At 44.6% G+C, this 25,982-nt stretch overlaps 2 protein-coding genes across 51 annotated transcripts in view; both read right to left on the bottom strand.

The window, feature by feature from the left end:
* LOC143325930 (protocadherin beta-16-like) overlaps window positions 1-25,982 on the bottom strand; it is a 164,908-nt gene that overhangs the window by 78,119 nt on the left and 60,807 nt on the right. The gene's annotated exons all lie outside the window — the stretch shown is intronic.
* The window catches only part of LOC143325917 (protocadherin gamma-C5-like), a 280,430-nt gene continuing 260,525 nt past the window's right edge, over window positions 6,078-25,982 (bottom strand). For 28 of the 50 annotated variants that reach the window (XM_076739346.1, XM_076739298.1, XM_076739317.1 and 25 more), the window contains 4 exons: window positions 14,005-14,063; window positions 12,887-12,940; window positions 10,523-10,620; window positions 6,078-8,815 (listed from right to left, as the gene is read on the bottom strand). In XM_076739346.1, coding sequence (XP_076595461.1) covers window positions 8,532-8,815; window positions 10,523-10,620; window positions 12,887-12,940; window positions 14,005-14,063 — 495 coding nt within the window. In that variant the 3' untranslated portion in view covers window positions 6,078-8,531. Of the gene's footprint in view, window positions 8,816-10,522; window positions 10,621-12,886; window positions 12,941-14,004; window positions 14,064-19,214; window positions 22,427-23,000; window positions 25,840-25,982 lie in introns of those variants that run through there. The other 22 variants (XM_076739338.1, XM_076739339.1, XM_076739344.1 and 19 more) reach the window with 10 other exon arrangements.

Below are 25,982 nucleotides of genomic sequence, written 5' to 3'. Positions count from 1 at the left end.
ACGATTGGTTTAAACCTCTGGCATGTCTTGTATTTGAGAATTTCCCATGGTCCAAAAGTATGGTCCCAGCTTTGTGAGTGACCTCCACTGCTGATGGGTTTAGCACCTGTCCCAGAAGTCCTGGCGTGCACCAGAGTCCCTGTATCCCGCCAACACTACTGACACTCAGACCCTGTCAGAATGTGAGATACAGCTCTTAAAATATTCCCATGGTCCCTCTTGTTGATTGCTGATGTGTTTATGTCCAGTTTGTTATTCCCTGGTGTATCACAAATATGCAACTTTCACATATTATTTCCACTTGTGTGTGTGTGTGTGCATTTGTGTGTATGTCTGTTCTGCCTGGATGCATTAGCGCTTGATTCTGGTTTTTCTACGCTGTAGGTTTTGACGTCGTTCTTGGTTGTTATTTGATGTCTCTCCTTCTAGACATTTATGGAGTTTCTAAATATAAAGAACAGAAAACCTAATATCCATATCCATTCTTGGGTGAAATGGCCACGGCTGTGGCTCAGTGGGTGTGGCAGTTGTCCACTTCTCAGAAGGTCGGTGGGTCAATCCATGGCCTTGACAGTCTACATGTCGAAGTATCCTTGGGGAAGAGACCGAACACCAAATTGCTCCCGATGCTGTGTCATCGTCGTGTGTGTTAGTGTGTGTGAATGTGTGAACGTAGACTTGTGCAAAAAGCTCTTTGAGTCGTCATCAGACTAGAAAAGCGCGCATAAATACAGTCCATTTAGTGGCAAACAGCTAGCCTTGTGCTGTCCATAGTTCTAAAATCTACAACTGACACCTCTAAAACTCCAAACTGTATCAACTATCTGTGCAGTTAATCTGTGAGAACTCGCAACTTTGCTTTCGGAGTGTTACATGCTGTAATTATTTCTTGGCCAGCGGTGACTTTCTGGAGTCTTGTCACCATAAAGTTGGCAGACAACAAATCTTAGTTACAGCATGTACATCCCTGTGAAACCACAACTTGATGTTAGTACATTTCTGTTTGTGTACAAATGAAACAAACAAGATATAACATGTTCATTTGTGTGCTGTAGGGGGGGTTGGTGCTGGGATTTTAGAAATTTGGGCAGAGCCAGGCTATCATTTTCTCTCTGCTTATAGTCTTTATTCTAAAGTAGTACGCTCCAGCTCCATCCTTAAGCATACGTTGTTGGGGGTACTGACTATCTTATATAACTCTGGTCAACACTGCAAATAAGTTTATTTCCCAAAATGTCAAAAGATTTCTTTCAGATATGAAGATAAGTTTTTATGTGATTAAAAATGTTCATTACAGCTAAAATGTTTGCCTTTTTGGAATTATAGGAATAAAGTTTGGGGTTTATTCTCATTCCTTTATCAAACATCCCGCTGAATATGTAATAATACTCCAGATTAGCTCCCCTCTGAGTTTGCATTCTAGTCTGCAATATCAGGCAGGGGTGTGTTGGTTCAGGGAACAGAGAGGAGACGTGGGGAGGGGAGTGGAGCTTGATGGTGCATGCTTATTAGCCTGAAATATCCATGCAGCAGCTGCACCATATCCGCGGCAGCACCTGTCGCCATGGTGCTGAGTTGTCGACATGCCTCTGTGTCAGTGTCTGCGTGTCTGAGGCGCAGTGCATGCACAGTGTGTCCGACCTCTGAGAGCGCACACACAGCACACACAGCACACACACACCTCCTTCCCAAATGAATGCCTTGGCATCTTAAAACCTCATGCATGCAGCACAGCATCCTAACAAATGCAGTGGTGCCAACGTGTACCTACACACACACACACACACACACACCCCTGTGGCAGCAGTGCTGAAGAAGAAGTTATAAAATAAGAGAGCAGAAAGGGAATCTTTTTAGCTTGCTGGCTTCTCTCTTGCATCCTTACATACTGGATCCTCTGCTTTCCTCTGTGCTCCCTCCTCGCTCCGTTCTTTCTCCTTCTCTCGTCACTCAGATGGGGAATTTAGCGTTTCCATGACAACAACAGTGGTGGAGGAAATGGATTAGATACTCTGCACTGTCTGTGCTGGGGGTGTGGTAGCCGCTGGATGGGGGGAGGTTATGGGTTTATGGGGTGTATGGCTTGTAAAGAGGGATTGAGGTTAGAGTCGGGTGTATTTTACATTTGTGTGTGTGTGTGTGTGTGAGTGTGTGTGTAGAGACTGGAGGGGGGCAGGAGATGCCCTCAAACCACATAGCACCAGATGGAAGCTTGTGATCCCCTCGAAACACAAACATTCTATTTTGTCGAGTGAATGGAAACCAAATTGAAGTCCATTAGATGGGTCGTCATTTTGCATTCTCTGTCCTTTATCCGTGAGCCGATCATGTGACTTTACTGCTTTGTTTTACAGACTTGACCCTTGACTTGTAATTTAGTAAAGTGACATGTGAGGCAAGCATGAGGGGACACTTCATCCTCTCATCTTCTTCTCTCCAACCTGCTGCAGAGAAACCACACCAAGGAAATTAACCCTGCTTCGGTCACCTGAACTTCAACTCTCACCATCCCTCAGTCTGTCTTTCCCCCCCTTCATTCCTCATCTCCCCTCTGTCTGATTTCCATCCTCCCAGCTGAGAAAACAGGCGCGAGAGCTCTTGGCAGAGGAGATGGCGAGAGAGGGAGTGCAAGAGAGAGAAAAAGTAGAGAGGGGGCTTTTCAGATGACGAGAAAAAGGGATTGCTGCTTTGAATGGGAGCATTGTGTTCTTCTTCCACATTGCTACAGCTCCATCTCTGTGATTTAGTCGAGCCAGCAGCCAGCAGCCAGCACATTACTGTGTCTCTTTAAATCAGGGTACTGTTAGCCTTAGCAACGTTCAGGCTCCAGTGCTCCTGCTCAAAGACCTCCTCTTTTTTTTTTTTTTTCCAAAGACCACTGAACTTAACTCTGTCTGATGGGTGCATTCCTGTCAGCAGACATGATAAATGAAAACAGGCTTTTTGGAAAATATCTAAGAAATTTGGTAAATATAGTGTGTTCAGCAAAGCACAGAGAGGATGTTTAAAGCAACTGATAAGTGCTCATTAGTTAATATTTGTTGCCGTGTGGGACACTCGGGTGTATTTTTGGAGCTGGCTGAGTGTGCCAACAGAAAAAAAGATTCCGTTCCTTTCTCTCCCTGTTAATTTTTTATAAGGAACATCCATCCAAAAAGCAGCGAGTGTCTTTTTTTCCCTCCATCTCTCCATGAGAAGAAGTCGCATTAACCCACCACTGTCTGTTCTGGTTCTCTGAAACCTTCATATATAATCTCCACTAAGTGTGTCATTTGGATTTAGGCCATGCTTAACTTGACTGGTGCACTCTTAACATATACATGTCATCCCAGAGTCATTCGCTGGTAAAGTCCAGCTTAAGCTGGTCTTTATCCCCTGCTGTGTTTCCACAGAGCAGTGCTCTGTCCTCCAACATGTGGTGACCCAACACACTGCAGAGACAGCTGCAGGATGGGAGGAAGGAGGGAGTTTGGGGGGGGGGGGCAGGGAAGGAAGAAGAGAGGAAGTCAGAGGGGGAGGATGAAGAGGAGGGTTCCTTCCTTTCGCTGGACTACTGAGAGGGGAATAGTAAAAGAGGCGCGTAAACTCACTTCCTGTCCCGCCACAAGCAGCCATTACGTCATGTCCTGCTCTTTCCTGACATGGATCAGATGTGATCCTCCTCAGCCTGAAATTTGATCCATGTTTCCTCTCGCTGGACTTGCCTGGCGGCTCACACTCTGTGACAGAGGAGTTGTAGCTCTGCTCCTTGTTATGCTCCAATTTAGACAAAATAGAATAAATCTGATTAAGAGGCCAGTCGAGGATTTTGGATTTTCCACACTTTTGTTTGTGAGTGTGTTTGAACGTGTGACTTCTTCAGTGACTCATTGACTGACCCCAGGGTCTGAGTGGGACTGTGGGCTGCCACATGTCTGCTTACATGCACATGTGTCACATTCAGGATGTGATGATGCCTGTTATTCTCTCTTGTCTCCAGGCTGACTAATGCTATTACTGTGCACAGGCAATCCATTGTCAAGTTCCAGTCTGCCACGTCTTCCCCTCTTTGGACAACCCTACTATACATCACTGGTTTGAAGTTTTTTGCCTGTGTGTGACTGTGTGTGTCACTCTTTTGTGTATATGTCTGTGTGTGTATAATCAGTTGGAATGTGCTTAATTAAGCGAGATAGGGTGGGGGACCTAAAGAGGGCAATAAACGAACAATCTCCCCATTCTGCTGGGTCTCCCCTCCGGGAAATGGATGACACATGGGGACAGTGAGGACAGCAGGAGTCTCTGTGTGTCACAGGATGGCAAACAGCTGACAAAGTAAATCTAAAGCTACTTCAAAGCATAATGGTGTATGCATATTTACCCATATGAATTATGCTTCACTTTCCTTTTATTGTCACCTAAAATTAGCTCTCAAATTAAAGTCACACTGTGGATTTCCAGCAAATTAAACTGGGACAAACCCACAGTGCGTTATTACCTCTGACTCATCCCCTTGTGTGGGCTATCCTCCTCTCGACTCTGCCATGTTTCCCACATATGCCAGGGCTGCAAGGTTTGACTAATGGCTGAATATGTTTGCCTTCCTGCAGGTCATTCAGCTCAGCCGGGCCCTGAGTGGAGCCAATAATGGCCACTGCGTAGATGTGTAATGAAGATGTGGAGAACAGAGAAAAGCATCCAGCCGCTGGGGCTGACAGTTGCCGTGGCAACAACATAACACAGTGAGACAAGGGTGAGAGGAGTCGGCCATTTTGGGTATGTGAATCTGTCGCGTTTGATGTGGGAATGCTGCTGTGTGAATAGCTGGGCTGTCAAGTGAAAATGATTTTCTGTAACCTAAAAGAATGAATGTATTTAAATGTTTACATGAAGGAAAAGATTCTCTTTATAGCTTTTGATCTTGTGTCATGTTCAGGCAGTGACCTTTACTTAGAAAAATGGCATTAGCTGGTGTTGGAATGGACGTCACGCCTGACTCATGAACAACACTCACATCATCTCCATTCCTCCAGCTCCCTCCTTCCATCCCCCAACATCTGCAGCAGAGCCTGCTCCTTTTGTTTTGCTAGGTGACGTCCCATGGGCTATTTATAGGGACGTATGGTATTGTGTAAGACCTTGTGAAAGGCACAAAGAGCCTGAGCCAGGCTACCATGTTCCCTGTTGTGGCCCCAGGATGTCTTAGAGGAAAGTTACAGAACATGTGGCTTTTGGATGAGCTAGACCAGGAGACAGTGAGTTTGTGGAATGAGCTGTCTGAAAATTGACATGATTTTATAGTTTCTTCAGTCTTGTTTCCTGTACTCTGTATTTTCTGTATTCAGACGATAGCAGATGATATCAAATGTACTAATCATCTATCTATGAGGACAAATAGGCTGGAAAGCTTGCAAGTAAATAACAGTGAGGGAAGCATCTTCATGTCTAATCTGTACTGTTACACAAAAATGAAAAAATGTATAAAAATAGCATATTATACCATCAATAAAATCTTTTTTCCTGTTCAGGGTAATGCTTTTGTGAGTTTCTTGCTGCAGTGACTTTTTAAATTGGTAATTTCAGTCAATTCAGTCATGTTGCACAACCCAATTAGTCTCGTAATTTAGTAGATTTGGTGGATTTAGTTGTGAATCACTGTATCAGCAGAAGCAGCACAGCAATAAAGCGCCCCAATTCAATACTCTCATTTATTATGTGATGAGGGAATGGTAATTAAAAGGGTGCTAAGTCTATGTGGATTTTGTACTGACACATCAGTGTAAATAATATTTTGCAGCCTCATGTTTTGTTTTCTTTTTATTCCCCTGTTTTTCTGCCACAAAGAGCACTTGATATGGACCAGGGATGCAGCGAAGCTTCAGCAGTAGGAGTGCTGCGGACCTGCAGAATGTAGGTCACGCAGACAAAAAGCCGCAAGCAAGTTTTTTTTTTTTTTTTTTTTTTTTTATGCAACACACTGCATCCTACACCATTTAATGATTTTCACAAGAGTCTGAATGAATGAACTAACTCACTCACACTGTAGTCTCAATGAAAATGTTATTAGTGCAAAACAAACCACACACACACACAATAACTTTTTTTTAAATGATTTCAGAATCTTTTTTATTTGAAATGTCCGTGTTCAAGAGAAAATAAAACAGCAATATAAATATTAGCATAAAAATAAGAGAGTAACACAGGGGTATAGCGTGGGGGCTAAGCATTTGATAAGAAAGATAATACAGCAGGATAGAGTAGTATTAATTCAGCAGCGGACGGACTTACACATATATAATATTTATAATCATTTGTTCATATGGACAGAAAGAGAATGAGGCATTCTTTCACAAATGCACAAGATAAAATCACCGCAAAAGAACATTAAGAGGTTACAGAAGGATAGAAACATTTCCATATTTTTTTGTTTTGTTTCTTTACAGGGTGATAAAAGATAGTAGAGAGAAAATGAACACAAAAATATGCGCAACACATATCACAAGTTAACTAGTCTACGTGTGTCACTTTGTTTACTTATCTAAAGTTATCTTTAATTCATTTATTTACACTGAAGAGTTAGTTGGCTTCCATGGTGCTTAGTTACTACATTGCAACACAAACTGTTGAAGAACATCTCAAATTTTTATTCATTATTGTTTTGTTTTGTTTTTTTTTCAAACTGTGGTTTTCTTATTTTTCTTGAAAAACAAAATGCAACACATTCCAGTAGTAAGCCACGCCTTGTGGAGAGGGACTTTTATTTTGAAAATGTTGGACGTGGTCCCTACTTTACAAACAACTGGCTCATACCATCGACAGGACTTGTGTTTATTTACAGTGGGAGAAGAGCCTCACAGGACCAGGGAGTGGAGGGGAGAGGTGAGTGGTAGACTAAGGTTTCCCATTGATTTCAATGGCGGAGGGATATTTCAAAGGGCTCTCAAGTGGTATCTCCTCACCGACAGGGACAGCTGCGCTTGGCTCTGTTGACCTCTACCTGGGTCAGTGCATTAGAGAAAGTTTAAGGGGTGGGCAGGTCAACAGTGGTTCCTCTGTACATTCAGTGGGTAGAGCCGAGGTTGTTTCCCCCACCCCCCTGGTCGATGTAATGGTGCCACCTCAGTCTGTGTACGCCTCACCACACCCCCTTCACTCCCCCTGACCCAGCCTGCAAGCTGCCTTTTCTCATGCAGTTGTATCTGGCCAAGAGGCCTGACAGACAGATGGACGGCAAAGTAAAGACTTCATATCTTATACAAACAGTTCCTCTATGCTATTGAATTGTTATCTCCCAAAGAAAAACATGTTACTGTGCCACATCAAGAAGTTTCTTCAGCACTTCAGGATAGTGAGGGGAAAATACTCTAGCGGCTTGCAAAGTGTCTAGAAACTCCTAAGCACTTAAGTTTACCACATCTACGTGTTTCCCTAAAGACCAAAGTGATTACTACCCCTACATCATCTCATCAGTAAACGAACAGTGCATTTCTCTTTGTTTGGCTCTCCATGTGGGGTAGTGAGTGAGGGGAGAACACAAGCTGGGTGTGAAGAGGGGAGGGTAGAGGGTGCAGGGCAGCATGACCTGTTCGTGCCCATCTGGAGTTGTTAAACAAGAAGCCAGTCCCTGCTGCTACACCACCTGCATGGACAGCATGGCTCGTGACTACATGACAACGCCATGCTGCCCCACCCTCTGCCAGCCCTTCCTCTGGGTGCATGCTCAGGTCATAAAAATATCAGAAGATTTCAATCTTTTTTTTTTTTTTTTTTTAAACTATGATTACAAAAGTAATTTTCATTTTGTGTCAAGTAAATGCTACATGTGCATTATATTGACCTGCGATTGGAGGGAGGATAACAGATTGAGGATGTCCTCCTCTTTGCTTTTGCAATGCATAGTTTGCAACTCTAAACTATTATATGTGGTTGTAACCTTAAAGAGCATGCAGAAGAGTTTGTAATACCTGTCAAACAACAGCCTTATATCCACAGGACTTGTGCTTTAAGACCCTGCAAGGCTGACCCTATATAGGAATCTAATGGATGGCAACTAGCGTACTTTACAATAGCTGACTTTCCACCTTAGGGAAAGAGCACAATAAATCCAACATGAAAGACACTAACAATTTTCATCTCTGAATACATCACTGCGTATAGCCTTGTCATCCCAGCAAGGTTCCTTACTCTGAATCTCTTTGTCCAAGTTCATTTGATTTTGCCAAAAGAAAAAACAAACATTAAAAATCGAAATCGTTATAACCCCCCATACCCTGCCAAAATGATCCACGACAAAGATTATGTGAGCAGTATTCGACCTTTAGCACAACACGAGTTATCGACACCAGTAACAGCCTTCAGCACATTCAGATTCCTCAAGACACTCTTCCAAAGAACCATCAACATCGTCCACATGGTCAAAAGTGATTTGCTGTCATTATTTAGACCGTGGCTAGCATGAGTGACAGCAGAGCAGTACGATACCTAATGGGGAGGGTATGGGGGGTTGAATTTGTCATCAGATCAGGCCGGGTTTATCCTTCCTCCACCCGACTCTACTTCTTCTCCTTCTTGGTGGACTTCTTCTTGGAGGCAGGGGTCTGGGCCGCCTTAGGGGGCTCGGGCTGGGCCGAGGCCTGGGGTGGGGGCAGCGCCTGCTGGGTGGCCTGCTGGGCCGTGGCCTGTTGCTGCTGGGGGTTGGAGGTGAGGGTGGCCGTGCTGCCAGGGATGTAGACGTTCTGGCGATAGTCGGGCACGTGCTGCAGGGTGAACTGGGGGCTGTAGCGGGTGCTGAGGCCCATGGTGCCAGGTCCCAGGGTGGCCGTAGCCTCGCTCACTTCTGGGGGGAAGAGAGACAGAGTGGGGGAATAAGGGGCGAGGAGGGAGAGGAGAGAGGGATGAAACTTGTTAGATGGCAAGAATTTGAAAGTTTTAGTTTGACAGTGTTATATTAAAGCAGTGAAATGAAAATAGGTCATAAAAGGAGATCAAAGCAATTACTCTGAATGCATCTGTAAGAGATTTTGGACTGAAGGAAGCCTCTGTGTCAGCAATAGATTGAATTTAAACACAAACGAATGCTCAGGCAAAACATGAGGTTGCAGTAAGCTTAACTAAAAAGGGCTCGAGTATGAAAAATATGAACTCCAGAGGCAGAGGAGGCATTACAAAATGGATGATTGTGTGCAGATGTTTTTTTTTTTTTGTATAGCAGGAATGATGAAACCGTCTCCACAGTATACTCCTCTGTGTTTCTGGTTTTGTATCACGCCTGCCCAGAGCGAGTGTGTGCGCATGACGTAGCTGCTCTGCTCATAATTCTCCCACAGCCCCTGCATTGCAGAGCCAGAGACACAAACGCTCCCTCCCCCATCCTGTAGTTCCTCTCAGCCTATATAAACACGTATGAGCACGGGAAAACCGTCATGCTAACTGCGCTGGTTTCCAAAGAGCCAATGGAGAGACTGAAAGCTAAATTTTTAAAAACTCTCTCGCAGTGCTTTATTAATTGATGGCTCCTGCGCTGTACTTATCAACACAGTGACATTAAGTGTAGAGGAGGGCCGACCTTCAGTATTTATCACATGCACTGATTGTTCTTTGCTTCCTGATGGCAGCAACTGTTCCTTCTATCTGACTTTGTGCTGACATGCAGGTTACCGCTAAGCCCCAGACAGAGCCTTTTCTCACTCTGTCTCTGTGTTCACTCTGATGGAAAAATTTCACCACGTCCGGCGCAGTGTCCAAGAGGGGGGAAGAGTGTGTGTGTGTGTGTGTGTGTGTGTGTGTGTGTGTGGAGAGGGAGGGAGATGTGATGTGTCAGTGGTTAAAATAACAGTGGAAACAATGACTTGAGTCTATGAGGCAATAAATCTTTTTGAGTTTGTCCCTGCATCATTTCTGTGTATTTTGTGTTTGACTGTCACCATGTTTTGTGTTGCTCAGCCTGCTTTCAGGGGTGGTTTTCTGTGTATTTTTCCAGGTAATTACTAAGGCTTCCACGATATCAGCCCAAAGATGAATCATTGAGTGTGTCCCCTCGGTGCTGGTTAGGCACTCACTGCAGGGACAGAGAAATAGGGCAGTGGATGCATTGTGGAATACGGGAATCTTTGGTTATGTATGAGCCCGCAGGTTGTATATTACATAACAGTGATGTAGCTCTACGGCCTTCTGCTTATGATAAAACACAATGCATGTGATTAGTGTGTACAGTGGAAACATGCATTTGTGTCATATGTCATGTTATTCAATTCAACACTTCAACTGTACTGTGTATCTGTGGAACTGCAGGTCGTTATGTCCACTGTCTCGATTTCATCTGAGGCTTTATTAGCACTGAACCACTACATGGAAACATCAATGTGGACACAGAGAACTTCATCCATGAGCCAGTCTGGCTGGTTGCCCTCCAACCAAACAGGAGCCTAAATAAACCAACCCTGCCCACGCACCCTTGCTAAGCATATGAAGAAGAAGACATTCATTTGGAAAAGAAGATGAACTGATAGAAGGGAGGAGGAAGATGGGGAGGTATCGGACTCACCGTTAGCTGCAGCCATCAGCGCTTGGAGCTGCTCAGCCTCAGTTGGGGGTTGGGGCCAGGGGCCAGTTCCCATGGCAACCTCAGGTCCTCCAGTTGCCCTGTGGCGAAAACGAGGAAAGAAAACTGTAAATAACTGGTGGTTCGTCCTCTCCACTGTGTATGTGTGTGTCTTTAGCTCACTGGTGTGACAGTTGGTGGGTATGATGTCAAGGCAAAGCAGCTGATGGCAAAGTACACAGCCTGAGGAGACCTCAGCCGAGATCACAAGGAGGATGTACGGTTTACAAAACAGGGTGTGTCGCAAACAAACTTGCACTCTTAAACACACTCTTGTTAAGGCACGTACAAACTGTGTCTGCACACAGACACACAGTAGCAAGCGTGTTCGCGCATTCACACAGTAAACGTTGTACAGCGTTCACACTCTCCGTTATGACCATGAGAACTGTGCCGTCTGGTAAATCTGATTAAATATTTAATGATCCCACCTTTAAAGGAAATACCTGTCTGCATAGTCACACATGCAGCGCTCAGTGAGCACTGAACATTTCCATCTGGGCAAACTTCACCTTCAAAGGCTTGTTTACTTAAAGTCGGCAATTTGCATGTGGGGTAACGGAGGAGAAAGCAGACCTGCGATCTATTATGCTCACCTACTTATTTCCATTCCCACACTTGTGACACACCAACACAAGCTCTCCAACTGACGGCTAGGTTATAATGCTTTAATCCCAGCTCTGCTGCTGTTTCCCAAGTGCTAATAAACCTCCATTTTTGGATTTTTATCAGTACTACAGTATGTTCTCTTCATGCTCCTGGTACTCTATATTAGAACAAAAGCTAGCAATGCCACTTCACTTCATTAGAAGCCCAGCAGAAATCACAAAAAATCTTCTAAAACAGCTTCGAGAGTTGTTCCAGAGCAAAAATACTAACTGTGTGCAATACGTTGCTTATTTGACTGTTTTTGGTAATAACAAACCACCTGAGGGCATTTAGTAGATCATCATTAGTCCTCAAGAACATAGGTCAAAGATTCTTGCGAAGTGCACAACTCAATAAATGACACATCAGGGATTAAAGGAACACAGAGGTTTCAGGTCTCACTTTCTGACAAATATCGGCTGCAGTTAGGAATCAGGAAAGCAAAACTGCATGCATATTGAACACTGTCTTTTCTGTTTAAACCTAACAAACAAACAAAACTATTGGACAAATTGGTCTGCTCCAGAGACTTCACAGAAAGTAAAGGACAAAACGGGGAAAAAGTGAAAAAGGAATAAAAACAGAGATTTGTTTAAGAGCAGGTTGCCAGATTTCACTGCCAAAACTCTGAAGTGGTTTTCAGTTCAGTGCCAGAGAGAGACTGAAGGAGAGAAACACGTATGTCCTGTGCCAGGCAGCCAATGAGAAACAGGCTGAGTATGAGCTCCGTCTGTGAAGCTAGGGCAGCCATTTTGTGCCTCTTCGCACCACTTAAGATAAAGGGAATGCTTCATTTGTGCTAAATTAGCATCTCTCTGTGCTTATCGCATCCTGGAGGTTGCGTTAAACACATCCTGTGGTCAGGATTATCACTTCCTGTGGGCAAGATTGTCAACTGTGGTCCAGAGGGATTTCCTTGGTTGGCCAGACAGGGCTATCATTTTCCCCTTCAATCTCAGATGACATGTTTTGTCTCAAAGGATCGCTCTCGAGACATTAACTTGAAGCCTTAACCGACGCCCATTCAGCCAGTCACATGGTGCACATGCTGGCATCTGTCTCATCTGCAGGTTGACCACAGGAGTTTAATGCGGAGCTGTTTATTTCACTTCAGGCGTTAAAGACATCAATCATGAGACAGCTGTCTGCATTGTCTCTTTCTTGTAGTAGTTCAGTGGATAAATCACATGAAAAAGCCACATGTGGTGATGTTGAGCTCCAACTATCACAGACATACATCAAAGGCAACACTGTATGGTAAGCCAGTCTTCTAGGAGAGAAAACGAGCTCTCAGACTACAATGATATAATATAGCACACAAAACAAGGCATAACAAATCTACAAAACACTGCACGCAAACTCAAAAGTGTCACAATCCTTTCTACGCCACAGCAAGCATTGTGGCCTATATGCACATCGATCAACACACCCCATCAAACTTTTAGGGAGATTAACAGAAGCTATGGGTTAGATACATCTACACACAGCACAGCACTCGACTGCAGTGCACTACCTAAGAGTTTTTAGCCACTCTCTGCCCTTATCAGCTGGTTTGTGATCAGGTCCCTCTTGCACCAAACACTGAGTGGACAAAACCGAGCACTGATCAGCTGCTAAGGAAGGAGAGCGACCATATAGTGTCTACGTCTAAATTGGTACCTTGTCCCACTCTTCGGCGTCCATCGTATGTGTGTACCGTACGGCATGTGGGGGCTAAAAACACAACAAGTTATACAGTCTGAAAGAACCATTGTGTGTCTGTCTGAAAGTTGGAGTTAGTGTAAGGAAAAGGAAAATGCTGTGATGTCGTGCTCTAGATATCAGTGGAAAATATGTGGAGGCGGTCATATCCATTTAAAATACCAGAGATGGGGGGGTAGTTTTCTTTTTCTCCACCACTAACATGAATTATGTGCAAAACATTCCAAAAACGCAGTGGTATTCTATAACGACGGTGACGTGTGTTTGTGTGTGCCTAACATTTTTTGGCTCAACAGAGCGTTGTGCCCCAGCTGGTCTGTTTCAGGGTGAAGCCTTGACTCATAAAATGTGTTGTGCAATCATTGTTGTGAAAACTGTTACAACACACGCTCCATTTTGGCCCACACGATGTGGGCAAATAGCAAACACTGACCATCAACACAACTGAAACACGCAACTGAAACAGAAACGCAGTCATCTAATGTCACTTGTCTCAAAAAATTTCATTTCAAGTTACCCGTCAGGGCGACTTCACAGATGGCAGAAAATGAAGAGAGAGCAAAGACACTGTCCCATCCCCCCACTAGCTCCGGTCACCGTCCCTCATCAGTAGTACTGAGTGATGGCGCACAGGCTCAGAGAGCGCAGAGAGGAGAGGAACAGGAGGGGGAGGGGGAGGGGGAGTGGAAGCTGCGGCAGCCATTTTATAAAGCAGCCTGGAACCAGGCAGAGATGCTCAGTCAGGAGTGTAAATCAACAGTCTACATTCACTGAGCAGATTCACATAGTTAAATGCAACCATTACATCATCACCGCAATGTAATTCAAAGTCAGAATCAGATGGTTGCATTGTGACTTCGATGTCATGAGCATGTTACGATCAGGACTCTGCAGGCAGCCAGTTCTAATGGTTACAGCACTCACTATCCACCATCCACCTCTTTTATTATTCCTCATCCTTCATCACTCCCTCTGTCTTTACGATAAGCTCGCCTTGTGCAGCACAACACGTCCTTCACACTACTGCGCATTTTATCGGAGTATGTGTGTGTTTGTGTGTGTCTCAGTTTACTCACCCGCTAGGTCCGGGTCTCTGTCCCTGTGTGAAGCGCCAGTCATTGTTGGGGGGCTTTTGCTGTGAAGAGAACAGAAGATGCAACATGAATTGTATGTTTCATTGCACCAACAGGGAGACATTTGTGGGTTAAAAGGATATTGCTTTGTGGCTGACACATTTGTGTGTGTGTGACGTTGTATGTCTGTGTGTCTGTCTGTGATTTAGAAAGCCTTTTCAGTTTTCCAGTGAGGCTCAACAAAGGGTTACAGATGGCAGCAAATATCTGTATGCTCAGGCATCCATGTTGTTCCCAAAGCTGTGGAGCATAAAATGCTGCAGAGGAGCACACACACGCACACGCATAAACAAACAAACTGGGGCTTTGCTTATAAGATGGGACTCAAAACCAAAAACAAAGGGTAGATAATATCAAAGAGAGGGAACTACATGATCACATAATTGGGCAAAATCAGCTATAAAACAGTGTAATAAGCCCTGAAAATGCAGCAATGCAGCCAGAAGATCAAACATGTCTGAATGACCAAACAAACAAAGATCAGTCCAAAATACAGTATTTTACTGATCTGGCAAAACAATACTATGACACTACCTATATGTTTGACTGCAGAGGGAAGAGAGTCCTTGCAAGATGTTATTTTGATACCAAAACATCATGGAGATAAATCTCAGCAGTGATAAAAGCCTCTCTCATCTCTACGTGTCCCTGCTACTCTCTCTATTAATGTCTTCAAGCCCATTGCACTCTTGTCCATCTCTACCTCACTGGCCATGCCACCATGTCTTTTCCATCTCCCGAGCTCTTTCCCTCTCTCTCAGGCTCTCTTGTTGTGCAGTGATGCAGTGAATAGACCTCTTGGCCTGGCTCCAGATTCTGCCGCCTAATCGACACAAGAGCTCCCCGGAGAGAGAGGCCAGCAGGATGATGTGCTGCATTATTAAAAGAGCTGTTCTACCCGAGGGAATGACGGAAAGAAGCAAGCAAGCGGGAGTGAAAACAGAAAGAGAAAATCCTGAAAAACATACCTACACAAACAGAACAGTACTGCAGGATAAACTGGTAATTATCAAGACTGGAGCCTCTATTAGAATACAGGCAAATAAGGAACAAATGCACCGGTGACTTCTTGCAAAGAAAATGTGAAATAGTGTTCAGTATCCATGCAGACAAAACAAGTGACTGTCACGCCACGCAAAGAGAATGACAAGGACATCAACAGTAACTAAAATAGGCAAGGAACAGAAAGGACTGTGGTGGATTGTCTGCTCTACTATGGACCTATGAAGGACACTACAAAGCATGAGGGGGCGTGTGAATGATAACAAGGATGGAGTTAACAGTGATGGAGTTGTATGGCAAATGGTGTTTGTTCAATAATACAACACAATTACTGAACTCTGTAACACACTGAGTGAAAATATCTGTCAGTATCATCAACAAAACACTGGCAGAACTAACAAATTATTATTATTATTTCAACATGAAACCATAAGGGATGAGGATCCTCATTCAGAGCAGTGCTTCGTCCATGTTTATCTAAAAATGGACTCTGAGACGAGGATATGTGCGTGGGCACACAAGTCTGTCTGAGTTTTGGTGGGGAGAGAAAAAGATCTGCGCTGAGTGGAGGCAAACATCCACCGAGAGGCCCAGCATTCCAGCTGTGTGACTCGTTCTCACCACACAACACACACAGACACACGCTCGTCTTGTCCAAGGTCAGATCCCACTGCAGGCATGTGGAATAAGGGGTAATAGTCAATGCCGGACTGCTAGTACACTGTTAGCCTGCATCAGACAGGTAATATCTATAAGAATACAACTCTGCTCTGTTCAGGAAGGAGGTCAAACTGAGGGACTTCATCCTTTCATTCAACTGAATCACAAACTGTTAAGAGTTGCTGAATTCACAAGCTAGGAGGGTTTACACAACAACAGTTGCCAGGGAAGACAAACCCCAAGCCAAGTTTAATGGCATGCAGGCAGGAATAAAAGTCAAATTGACTTTAGCTCCAATTATTGGAGCATCTTTAGATGTGCTTGTTTTATCTATTTATTTTTTTTAGTACTTGGTCTCTGAAGTGATTTGATCCCTTCAGACAGATGAGATGAATATTTGAAAAAGTACAACTTTCTTTTTTTTTTTTTTTTCTTTCCAGAGTCAAGTTAAATTTAATGCCAGGAGCTAGAGAGAGAAGGTCAAATGGACTATTCAGGGAGAGTCATGAAGGGATTAGAGTTCTGTGGGCCTGAATTCTCATCCAACTGAGAGACTTTCATACCAGCATGGAAGCTTTAAACACTGTCAGTCAGCTTCCCTTACATCTGTAAGTTGAACCAAGGAGCTTTGAGGGCTCGTTTGGTGAGCTTCCTTAGCTACCACAACACAATGTCTGTCAGTTGAAGTCCTATCATCTTAAGGCACGAGACGGATATTCATTATGCGAGCACTGGATTCATCAGGGGGTATAAACTGGACTGTGCACATGCACATCTGTACTTACTGCATGTTTGAGAGCATGTGAATGTGAGCTTTTCTAAAATATCTGGTTTACTGCTTAATCACTTCTCTATCGTGATATTTATCCAGGTGTACAAAAGAAAATCAATGCAATCTCATCCTTTTCTCTTGTTCTGGCATGGGTGTAAAAAAACACAACACACGCAACCACTTCCTTCACACACACACACACACACACACACACACACACACACACACACACACACACACACACAGGTCCATCTGGTGCTCTTTGTAGAAGATTCAGTTTCCTAACACACACGCAAATAGTGTTGGTGTAAAAAGAACTGTGGCTGGACCGCAGCTGGTCATCTGTCTGAAAAGAGGAAGTCATATCTGTTCTGCTGCTCTGATAACATTCAGCACACACACACACACACACATACACACTATAAAACCTTCAGCACACAGGCATACATTCATTTCCTCATCCCAGATATGTTCTTCAGTGCTAAGCAATGATTAGGCCAGTAGAAAAACATAGAACAGAAGGACGTATAATCACTAAAATGTGGCATCCATTCCACTGTTTAATCACTATAAGCAAAGAGCTGAGCACTGAGACAAAGCACAATGTGTGGTGCTCAATTTTAATATTCCCCTCCCTTAAACAAACATCATGACTCAACTGACAAAAGCCCTGAGGACAGTTTTCCTGAACTGCACGAGCCAGTTTGTTGTATGTGTAGCTTTATCATTCATTAAAATCATTAATCATCATTAAAAAGATATTTACAGAACACTTGACCTAACTTAGGGCACGTGCAAAACCTTATGAACTCCCACTGACTCAAAGAGAAAAAACTAACACGTAGTCATGGGAATATTCATTTCCTGCTTTAAATATCTGCTTGTACAAGTATAGAGATGGGAATAACTGCAAAAATGGAAGAGATAAGTGACATCAGGATTACACGGCAGGTAGCCTGGAAGGCTCCCTTCATCATGGAAATATTCATCATTTAACGCAAAGATTTACATGCTGCAGGCCACTTTGAAGCAAATAAACCTTTGAATTCAGTTACCAATATTTCAGGGAAAAATAAACCTTCCGTGTAACCCCCCCCCCCCCCAACTTTCTGTGTTAGCACCTGGTTAAATAAAGTGAGTCAAAACAGCACACTCAAATGAATAGAGTGACTGGCAATCATTGCCCTAAGCCTCCAGGGTCCTGCTAAAATTACACACTAGTGCAGGCTCCTTGTGCCTGATGCTTTGTATGTACAATGTCACACGCAAGCATATAAACACCCACAGTGATGGCTGCTACGCTAAAGCCATTATAGCCTGTGCAGTCTGTCGCTGTGGCACACGTGCGTAAAGCTGCCCTTTCTTTCCCTTTGTCCATCCCTCTATCTCTTTTCCTCTGTTGTCCTCATTGCACACGTGTCACCAGAGCAGGGAGACAGATGGTACCCTGCATGCTGACCTCGGGGACAACCTAATTCAGCAAAGAGAGACTTTGTAATACAGAAACCAGAGAATCTTATGGATATTAAACAGACATAAGCGTCAACATTCTGTTGTGTGCAGAAGAAATTATTATTGCCAAACATCTCCAATCAAAGCATTAAACATGACACGACTGAGGATGATTGGACTTGAGGTGTAGAGAATGAGGAAATCTCATACTTTCTTTTTCATAGAATTCCCCTGCATCGATGAGAGCACTGTCATCCATTTTCTATCCCTGACAACTCTTCCATTGCCTCAGAACACTAAATGTGTTGTGCGTGTCTCATACATGTGATTATTCTATGGTTAGCTTTCCTTACACCCCATTTTGGAAACATGAAAAACAAAAACTGTGGCATGTCTGACCGAGGATCTAAGAATGGAATTTTAAAATGTCTGTACAGAACTGACACAGTGACAACAGCTTCAGTCACGTGATGCTGAGTCCTGGAACCAATAACCAAAAGTTCAGAGGACAACAGGAAGTCAGGGGTCACGCCACTGACCCCATGAATTCCTGTTTTTCAGCTACTGCTTTATTCTTTGACTCTTTCCTCCCCACCCCTCTCACCATTTTCTTTCCTTGGCCTTTTCCTCTCCTTCACCCCCCTGCTCTCCCTCTGTCATCCTATTCCCCTCTGTCTCCCAACCATTTCCCTGAGCCAACACTGCAGGACCTATTTTCATCTGTTTGTCTCCTCCTCTCCATCTGTTCGGAGCACTTATGCTTCCCCCTTTCCCCTTCCTTTTCCATTTCTTCTACTAGCTTCAACTACCTTCATTCTGCCTGGCTTTCTCTCTATCTGCATCTTTCTCATCCATTAGAAACAGATCCTCTCTGCCAGTCTAGTTACTGGAAGTCAGAGATAGTAACCACATTTCCTCGCCTGGGGTCAGATTAAATATTAAGCTCAAACCTGTCTAGTAGGACAACAATGCTCAAAGAGCTTTTTCACCACACAGAGAGAGGGGTCCTCCTGCTAAAACAAGTGGAGTTTCAGCTAAAATACTGCAGAGCTACGTGACTGAGGGAATCTAGGTTAGCACTCTACTGTCAAGAGTCATGAGTACAGTTTTAACCCATTCACTGTGTAGATATACATTAAATATGAAAACAACATGTGTTGAAACATCTCTCAGACCCGGCTATAGATATTGAAACCCCTGTATTGGTCTTATCCTACCATGGCATATTTCATCAATGCCATGTTTGCATTCCCATTTAATCCCTCACCTCCATGGCTGAGTTCATAAGGTGCTTCCTGCTGAGTGTCATGTTGAGTGTGTTGTTGTGGCTCAGCATGGGTGTCTTCATAAATACAAAGTCACTTCTGCTGGATATGGTGGAGTAGCAGGGCCTGTAGGTGCGTGTGTGAGGCTCCTGGGGGCCTCCCACAACCTCCATATAGCGTATAGGTCCATCAGTATTGAGCTGCAGGTGCAGGTCCTTGCTGGGCCTCTGATGGTAGCGGCTGGGCCTGTGGTGACCATAGCAGCAGCAGTCAGAGCCTCCAAAATCTGGGCCACGGTGCCTGAGGCAGCGTACCATGAGGACAACAAAGGTGATGAAGGACACAGCTGATACACAAGCTAAAGAGATGATGAGGTACAGGGTGATGTCTGACATCCCAGTGCGGTGGTAGAAGGGTGTGTGGGGAGGACTTGCTGGTGCATCGTTGGCCATGCCCTTCTCATCCACTGTTACTGTAATGTTCACAGAACTGGACTTTGGCGGGTCACCATTGTCCTGAATGATGACCACGATGTCATAAGTCGAGCCCACTTCCTCCTCTGCCCACTTGCGGGCCGTGCGGAGCTCACCGGTGTGTGCCCCAATACGAAACATGCCAGTATTTGGCCCATGGGCAATGGAGTAAAACAACCACGCATTGTGCCCACTGTCTGCATCCACCCCTACAAGTTTATTTATGAGGTGCCCTGGGCCGGCAGATGGAGGCACAGAGAGCTGTAATCTTTTGTCTTTTGGGTAGGAGGGGTGTACAACCACTGGTGCATTGTCATTCATATCCACCACAAACACATGCACAGTGACGTTGGCTGTCCGTGGGGGCACGCCTGCATCCCGGGCCTGCACCTCAATACGGAAAGCATTAAGCTGTTCATGATCCAGAGAGCGCATGCTGTAGATGTGACCGCTCTCTGGGTTAATGTAGACATAAGAAGAGATGGGTGAGCCCTGGACCATGCTGGGAAGGATTGAGTAGGATATGCGAGCATTGTCACCAAGGTCTGGATCAGTGGCTGAAACAGCAGCGATGGGGGCACTGGGGGCATTGTTCTCTGGGATGTCCACAGAGTATGAAGGCTGAGAGAAGGTGGGGGCATTGTCATTTACATCAGAGAGCTTCACCACGAAGGTGGTTTGTGATGAAAGGGGAGGGGATCCAGCATCAGTGGCCTTGATGACCACTGTGTACTCTGGGACAGTCTCACGGTCCAGGTTTCCAGCAGTAGTGACGCTGTAATGCATGCCAAAAGCTGAATTGAGTTTGAATGGCAAACCTGGTTGAACAGTTAATGTAACCTTGCCATTCACACCGGAGTCCAGATCTCGTGCACTTATGAGCGCTATCACAGTCTCTGGTGCTGAGTCCTCTCTGATAGGACTGGTCAGTGACGTCACTGTCACCTCTGGTGCGTTGTCATTCACATCAATGATGTCCACTATGACGTTGCAGGAGCCCTCCATAGCGGGGGAGCCACCATCTCTGGCCTGCACTGTGATATGGTATGCAGTGGCTTTCTCATAATCCACATCACCCTTCACACGGATCTCCCCGCTCTTAGAATCCACGCTGAAAAGGTTCAGGACGCGTTCCGGTGTGTATTTATTAAACAAGAAGGATATGTCCCCGTTGTTACCCGAATCCGCGTCAGTCGCGTTTAATTTCGTTACTAAAGTGCCCCGTGCAACATTTTCTAATAGCTTAACTTTCTTAACCGGCTCGTCAAAGACGGGCGCGTTGTCATTTACATCCAGAACTTTAATGAGTAGGAGTGTCGAGCCAGATTTCTCCGGCTGACCCCCATCTACAGCAGTGAGCAACAGGCGAAATGAGGCCTGCGCCTCCTTGTCCAAAGCTTTATTCACCACTAGTTCTGGAAACTTGCTGCCGTCACTTTTACTTTCCACATTCAAAACAAAGAAGTCATTTGCTGCGAGATGATAAGTGCGTAACGAGTTGGTCCCCACGTCTGGGTCGTGCGCGCTCTCCAAACGGAACCTTATTCCCGGCGCGGCCGCTTCTGATATCTCCAAGGAAATGTTGCTGGTTGAAAACTGCGGCGCGTTGTCATTCACATCCAGAATGTCCACCACAACGCGATGAATGTCTAAAGGATTCTCCAGAAGGACTTGAAGGTGTAGCGAACATGCTGAACTTACTTCGCACATTTGCTCTCTGTCAATTTTTTGTTTAATTACCAAATCCCCGGTCGCCTGCTTTACCTCAAAATACTGCGTTGTGGATTCCGAGACCACCCGCAACCTCCTCTGAACAATCCCCCCAGCAGTGAGACTCAAATCTTTCGCGATATTCCCAACGACAGAGCCCGGGCTTAGTTCCTCTGATACAGAATAGCTGAGCTGAGAGGAGGCACGAGAGAGGCAAGCCAGATAAAAGCAGAGCTTCCACAGCCTCCCTCCTCCGGAGCGCTTCCTCTGTCTGGAGTCCATTGTGCTCCGCTCCGAGGATCGGAGAATGGAAAAGTTTTTACCTTCTTCTTTCACCGTAACGTATCCATAGTAGTGTTAAAACGAGGCTGCCAGGCTTGATGGTAAACATTTCCGTTTTAAAAATAGATCGATGGGAAGTTTTGATGTGATCATGACGGCCGTCTTTTAAGAGAAAACGCGGACGAAAATCAAACTTTTTTCAGCCTCCAGTGGAGCCCTCTGCTCTGTCTCCTCCGCCTCACTCCCCTCGTGGGCGGGGAGAGGCCACAGAGGCCCTTCCTCTCATTGGAAGACAGGGCTGGACCAGCTCTGTCACACAACTCACACACACACACAGTGAAAACTTTTCAGTGACTCCACTTCCACTGACAGGCAAGGATCAGCCTAATTCTCATTTTAAAGGACTGAGAGGACAATGAAAGCGGGATAACAGAAGCAGGAACATGTCACGACTATGCAAATGCAATCTGCCATAATACAAGAAAAAAATAATAAATTTTATCTTGTAGAATAATATTCAATGAAAAATCCATGTGCTCTCATTGTGAACTCCTCGTGGTCAGTGTATCAAGCAGCTGTTATTTATAGCAATGCTATTTGTATCCGCAGGGGGGCATGCTTTCCAAAACTGTTTTTCTCCTTCCCAAAATCCACATCAAAAGAAATTGTAAACGGGGCTTCGTAATAAAGTTAAGACGTTCCACAAAATATTTCAGAGTTGATGGAAGCTATAGAAATGCCACGCAGCAGACATTTTGAAGCCCAATTTAAAGAGCAAAATTATTTTGTTTTATAAGAAAACGCAATAATGAAGTATTATTGTTGCAAATGACACAAAAGAATGTGAAAAAACCCTAATCTCTTTTTAACCTCAGCATTTAAACTGAAGATGACTATTTTGAGATACATCATGAAAGTGACACTATGTTTAAGAAAAATACATAACAATTCTGTGAAATAACCTTTAATAAAAATATGTACGTGTATACCAAAAAATGATTGGTAGCTAAAGTCATTAAAATGTATTACCAAAAATGTGCTTTGTCACGTACACTATCATATAAACAGAAATTACAACCCACTCTGTGAGAACCCCATGTAAGTCATAAAAACTCCAGCTTATACGCAGTTTGTACGAACTGGTTTCCATTACAGAGAATCAGGACACACTATGTTCACCCACAGACAGGCAGAGAAATACAGATAGAAAGAAAATCGCGCTTTGCTATCGAACACCTATTAAGAAGGACAAAAAAGAGAACAAAGAGAATTCTGTTCAGCCCACATACAACATCACACAATGGCTTACGGTTTTCAGCTCACCTGCTGGCTCTCAAAGGTCCAGGTGCTGTCGGGCAAAGACGCATCGAGGACACTGATCACCTCCTTAAAGTCTGTGGTGCTGCTGGGCTTAATCAAAGTGAAATCACTGTACTCTGACATTGGAGACATACACGACCTGAAGGACTGACTCTGAGACAACATGTCTCCTCCCAGGACCTCCACGTACTTTATAGGTCCGTCAGTGTTGAGCTGAATCTGCAGGTTTCTGTTGGGGTTCTTGTACTCATCAAAGTCGGTCCGTGTCATGCAGCAACTGCCGCTGCTTCTGCTGTTCCTCACGCATTTCACCGCTAAGATGAGAAAAGTCACCAGAGACAGCACGGACACCGAGGCCAGAGACACAATCAAATAAAGAGTCATTCTCTCAGTTTTCTTGCTGGGCTCGGCCGCTTTCTGTCGGAGGTCTAAGATGGGCTCATGGAGGCCGTCCTCCAGCAGGATGGACACCGTGACGGTGGCGGACTGGACCGGCTCCCCGTCGTCCCTGACCTCTATAAGCAGCCTCTGAGAGGAGTCGTCCTGCTCGGACACAGCGCGTTTAGTCCTCACCTCCCCTGTGTACAGATTGACAGTGAACAGAGAGGCGTCTGTGGCCTCCGCCACTTTGTAGGAGATCCAGGCGTTATGGCCCGAGTCAGCGTCCACCGCCGTCACCTTAGTGACCAGGTGACCCGCTTTAGCGGAGCGGGGCATCCTCTGATGAGAGAGGGAGCCCAGGGCAGCGGAGGAGGGGTAAATAACAGCGGGGGCGTTGTCGTTCTGGTCCAGGATGAAAACATGGACAGTGGCGTTGCTGCTGAGACACGGAGAGCCCTGGTCCTTTGCCTGAACCTGAATCTGAAACACTTTGAGTTTCTCATAGTCAAACGAGTGCATGCTGTAGATGCTGCCGTTATCTGAGTTAATGTAAACATAAGATGAGGCAGAAACGTCCTGCACTTTAGAGTCCAGTATGGAGTAAGAGATTTTGGCGTTTTCACCCACATCCAGGTCAGATGCTGATACTGAGTAGAGTATCGAACCTGGTACTCCATTCTCTTTCAAATATACATTATAGGAGGACTGAGTGAATACAGGAGGGTTGTCATTCACATCAGTGATGCTGACAGGTACAGTTTTCTTACTGGACAGAGGAGGAGAGCCTGAATCAGTGGCTGTTATGTCAATATTATACTCTGAGAAGCTCTCTCGGTCTAAAGCACCACTGGTAACCAGTGCGTAATTATTAGAAAAAGATGGTTTCAGATTAAAAGGAGAACCTTTGGTGAGGTGTAAAGTTACTTTACCGTTATCACCCGAGTCAAGGTCTCGCGCACTGATCAAAGCAACTACGGTGCCACTTGGTGCGTCTTCACGTACAGGCTTTGGCTGAGAAGTGAAAACAATTTCTGGCACGTTATCATTAAAATCAGTAATATCGACCTGCACGCGACAGTGGCCCTCCATTTCAGGAGTGCCTTTATCTTTTGCAGTCACATCAACGTCATATGACTTTGTGGTTTCATAGTCTAACTCTCCTTTCAGAGTGAGCTCACCTGTTAAAGGGTTAATATCGAAGACTGACAACACAGAATCTGGTGTCCGAGAGCCAAATGAGAATTCAATTTCACCATTTAATCCTTCATCTGCATCGGTTGCTTTGGGCTTGATTATAACAGCTCCCTTGATGCTTTTTTCACCCAATGATACTTTGTAAACGTTTTTTTCAAATACCGGAAAATTATCATTGATGTCAAGCACATTTATGGTTATCTGTGAGGTACCGGATCTGACTGGATTCCCACCGTCCAATGCTGTTAGTAATATTTTGTGAATAGCTGTTTTCTCTCGATCTAGAGGCTTTTCCAAAATAAGTTCCGGAACGGTCTTACCGCCCTCCATTTCTTTTATTTTAAGGGAACAACAGTCGTTTTTGCTAAGAGTATATGATTTCAATGAATTACTTCCAACGTCGGGGTCCGTTGCGCTCTCCAAAGGAAAGCGCGTGCCAACTGCTGCTGATTCAGCTATTTTTAAAGATAATTCATTTGAAAGGAAACTTGGAGAATTGTCATTAATATCTCTTATTTCCACCTCAATTCGGTGTAGTTGTAGCGGGTCCTCAATAACCACTTGCAGAGGTAGAACACAGCTGGCGCTTTGTCCGCATAAAGCCTCTCTGTCTATTCTGTCATTCACCACCAGCTCGCCCTTCCCCGCATCCACACTGAAATACTGCTTACCAGCCTCAGAGGCGACTCGCAATTTGCGTTCAAAAATTTCAGACAGTCCCAAACCCAGATCTTTGGCTAGATTTCCGACCACAGATCCTTGTTTTAGTTCCTCTGGGATGCTGTAACGCGTCTGTCCGTCTATTGTACTCCACAAGAGAAAGAAATGATGCCACCAAAGCGCCTGCCATCTCCAGTCTCGGTACCCCATTCTCTTTGTCATCCCCGATTCAGTAAAATACATCATTTCCAATCCACGAGAACAGAGAACATAAAGTCAAAATCCATATCCTGACTGCGTGAGATATTCCATTAAAAAGAGACGTGTTCATGGTCAAAAATAAAACTAAAATAAAACTAAAATATAACCTGATATACCGCGAGTATGAACCATTTACCTACTCTCCTCCCACTCTGAGCATTGTGGTTTTGGTGCTGAAGCTGCATGGGGGAGGGAGTAGATCTCTTTGTACAGTTGTGAATGCTATTGGTGCGCAGCGTCCATCTCTCACACCCAATGAAAGGAGAACTGAGCAGCATCGTTAAAGACACACTCTGCTGCATTGTCATGAAAGAGCAAGTGACACACCACCAGGAGGGTGTGATTAACAGTTACAGGACTTACATAAATGTAAAATAAATAAATGCACTTAAATCAAAGTCTGTGTATCATAATATATGTATATATACTGTGAACATTCGGTTTGACTGAGACCAAATTCCTTTTCCTCAGCTCACATTTGTAATGCGT

Source organism: Chaetodon auriga, chromosome 9, assembly GCF_051107435.1.
Source record: "Chaetodon auriga isolate fChaAug3 chromosome 9, fChaAug3.hap1, whole genome shotgun sequence".
Taxonomy (NCBI): Eukaryota; Metazoa; Chordata; class Actinopteri; order Chaetodontiformes; family Chaetodontidae; genus Chaetodon; species Chaetodon auriga.
This window is presented reverse-complemented; position numbering and strand designations above follow the sequence as displayed.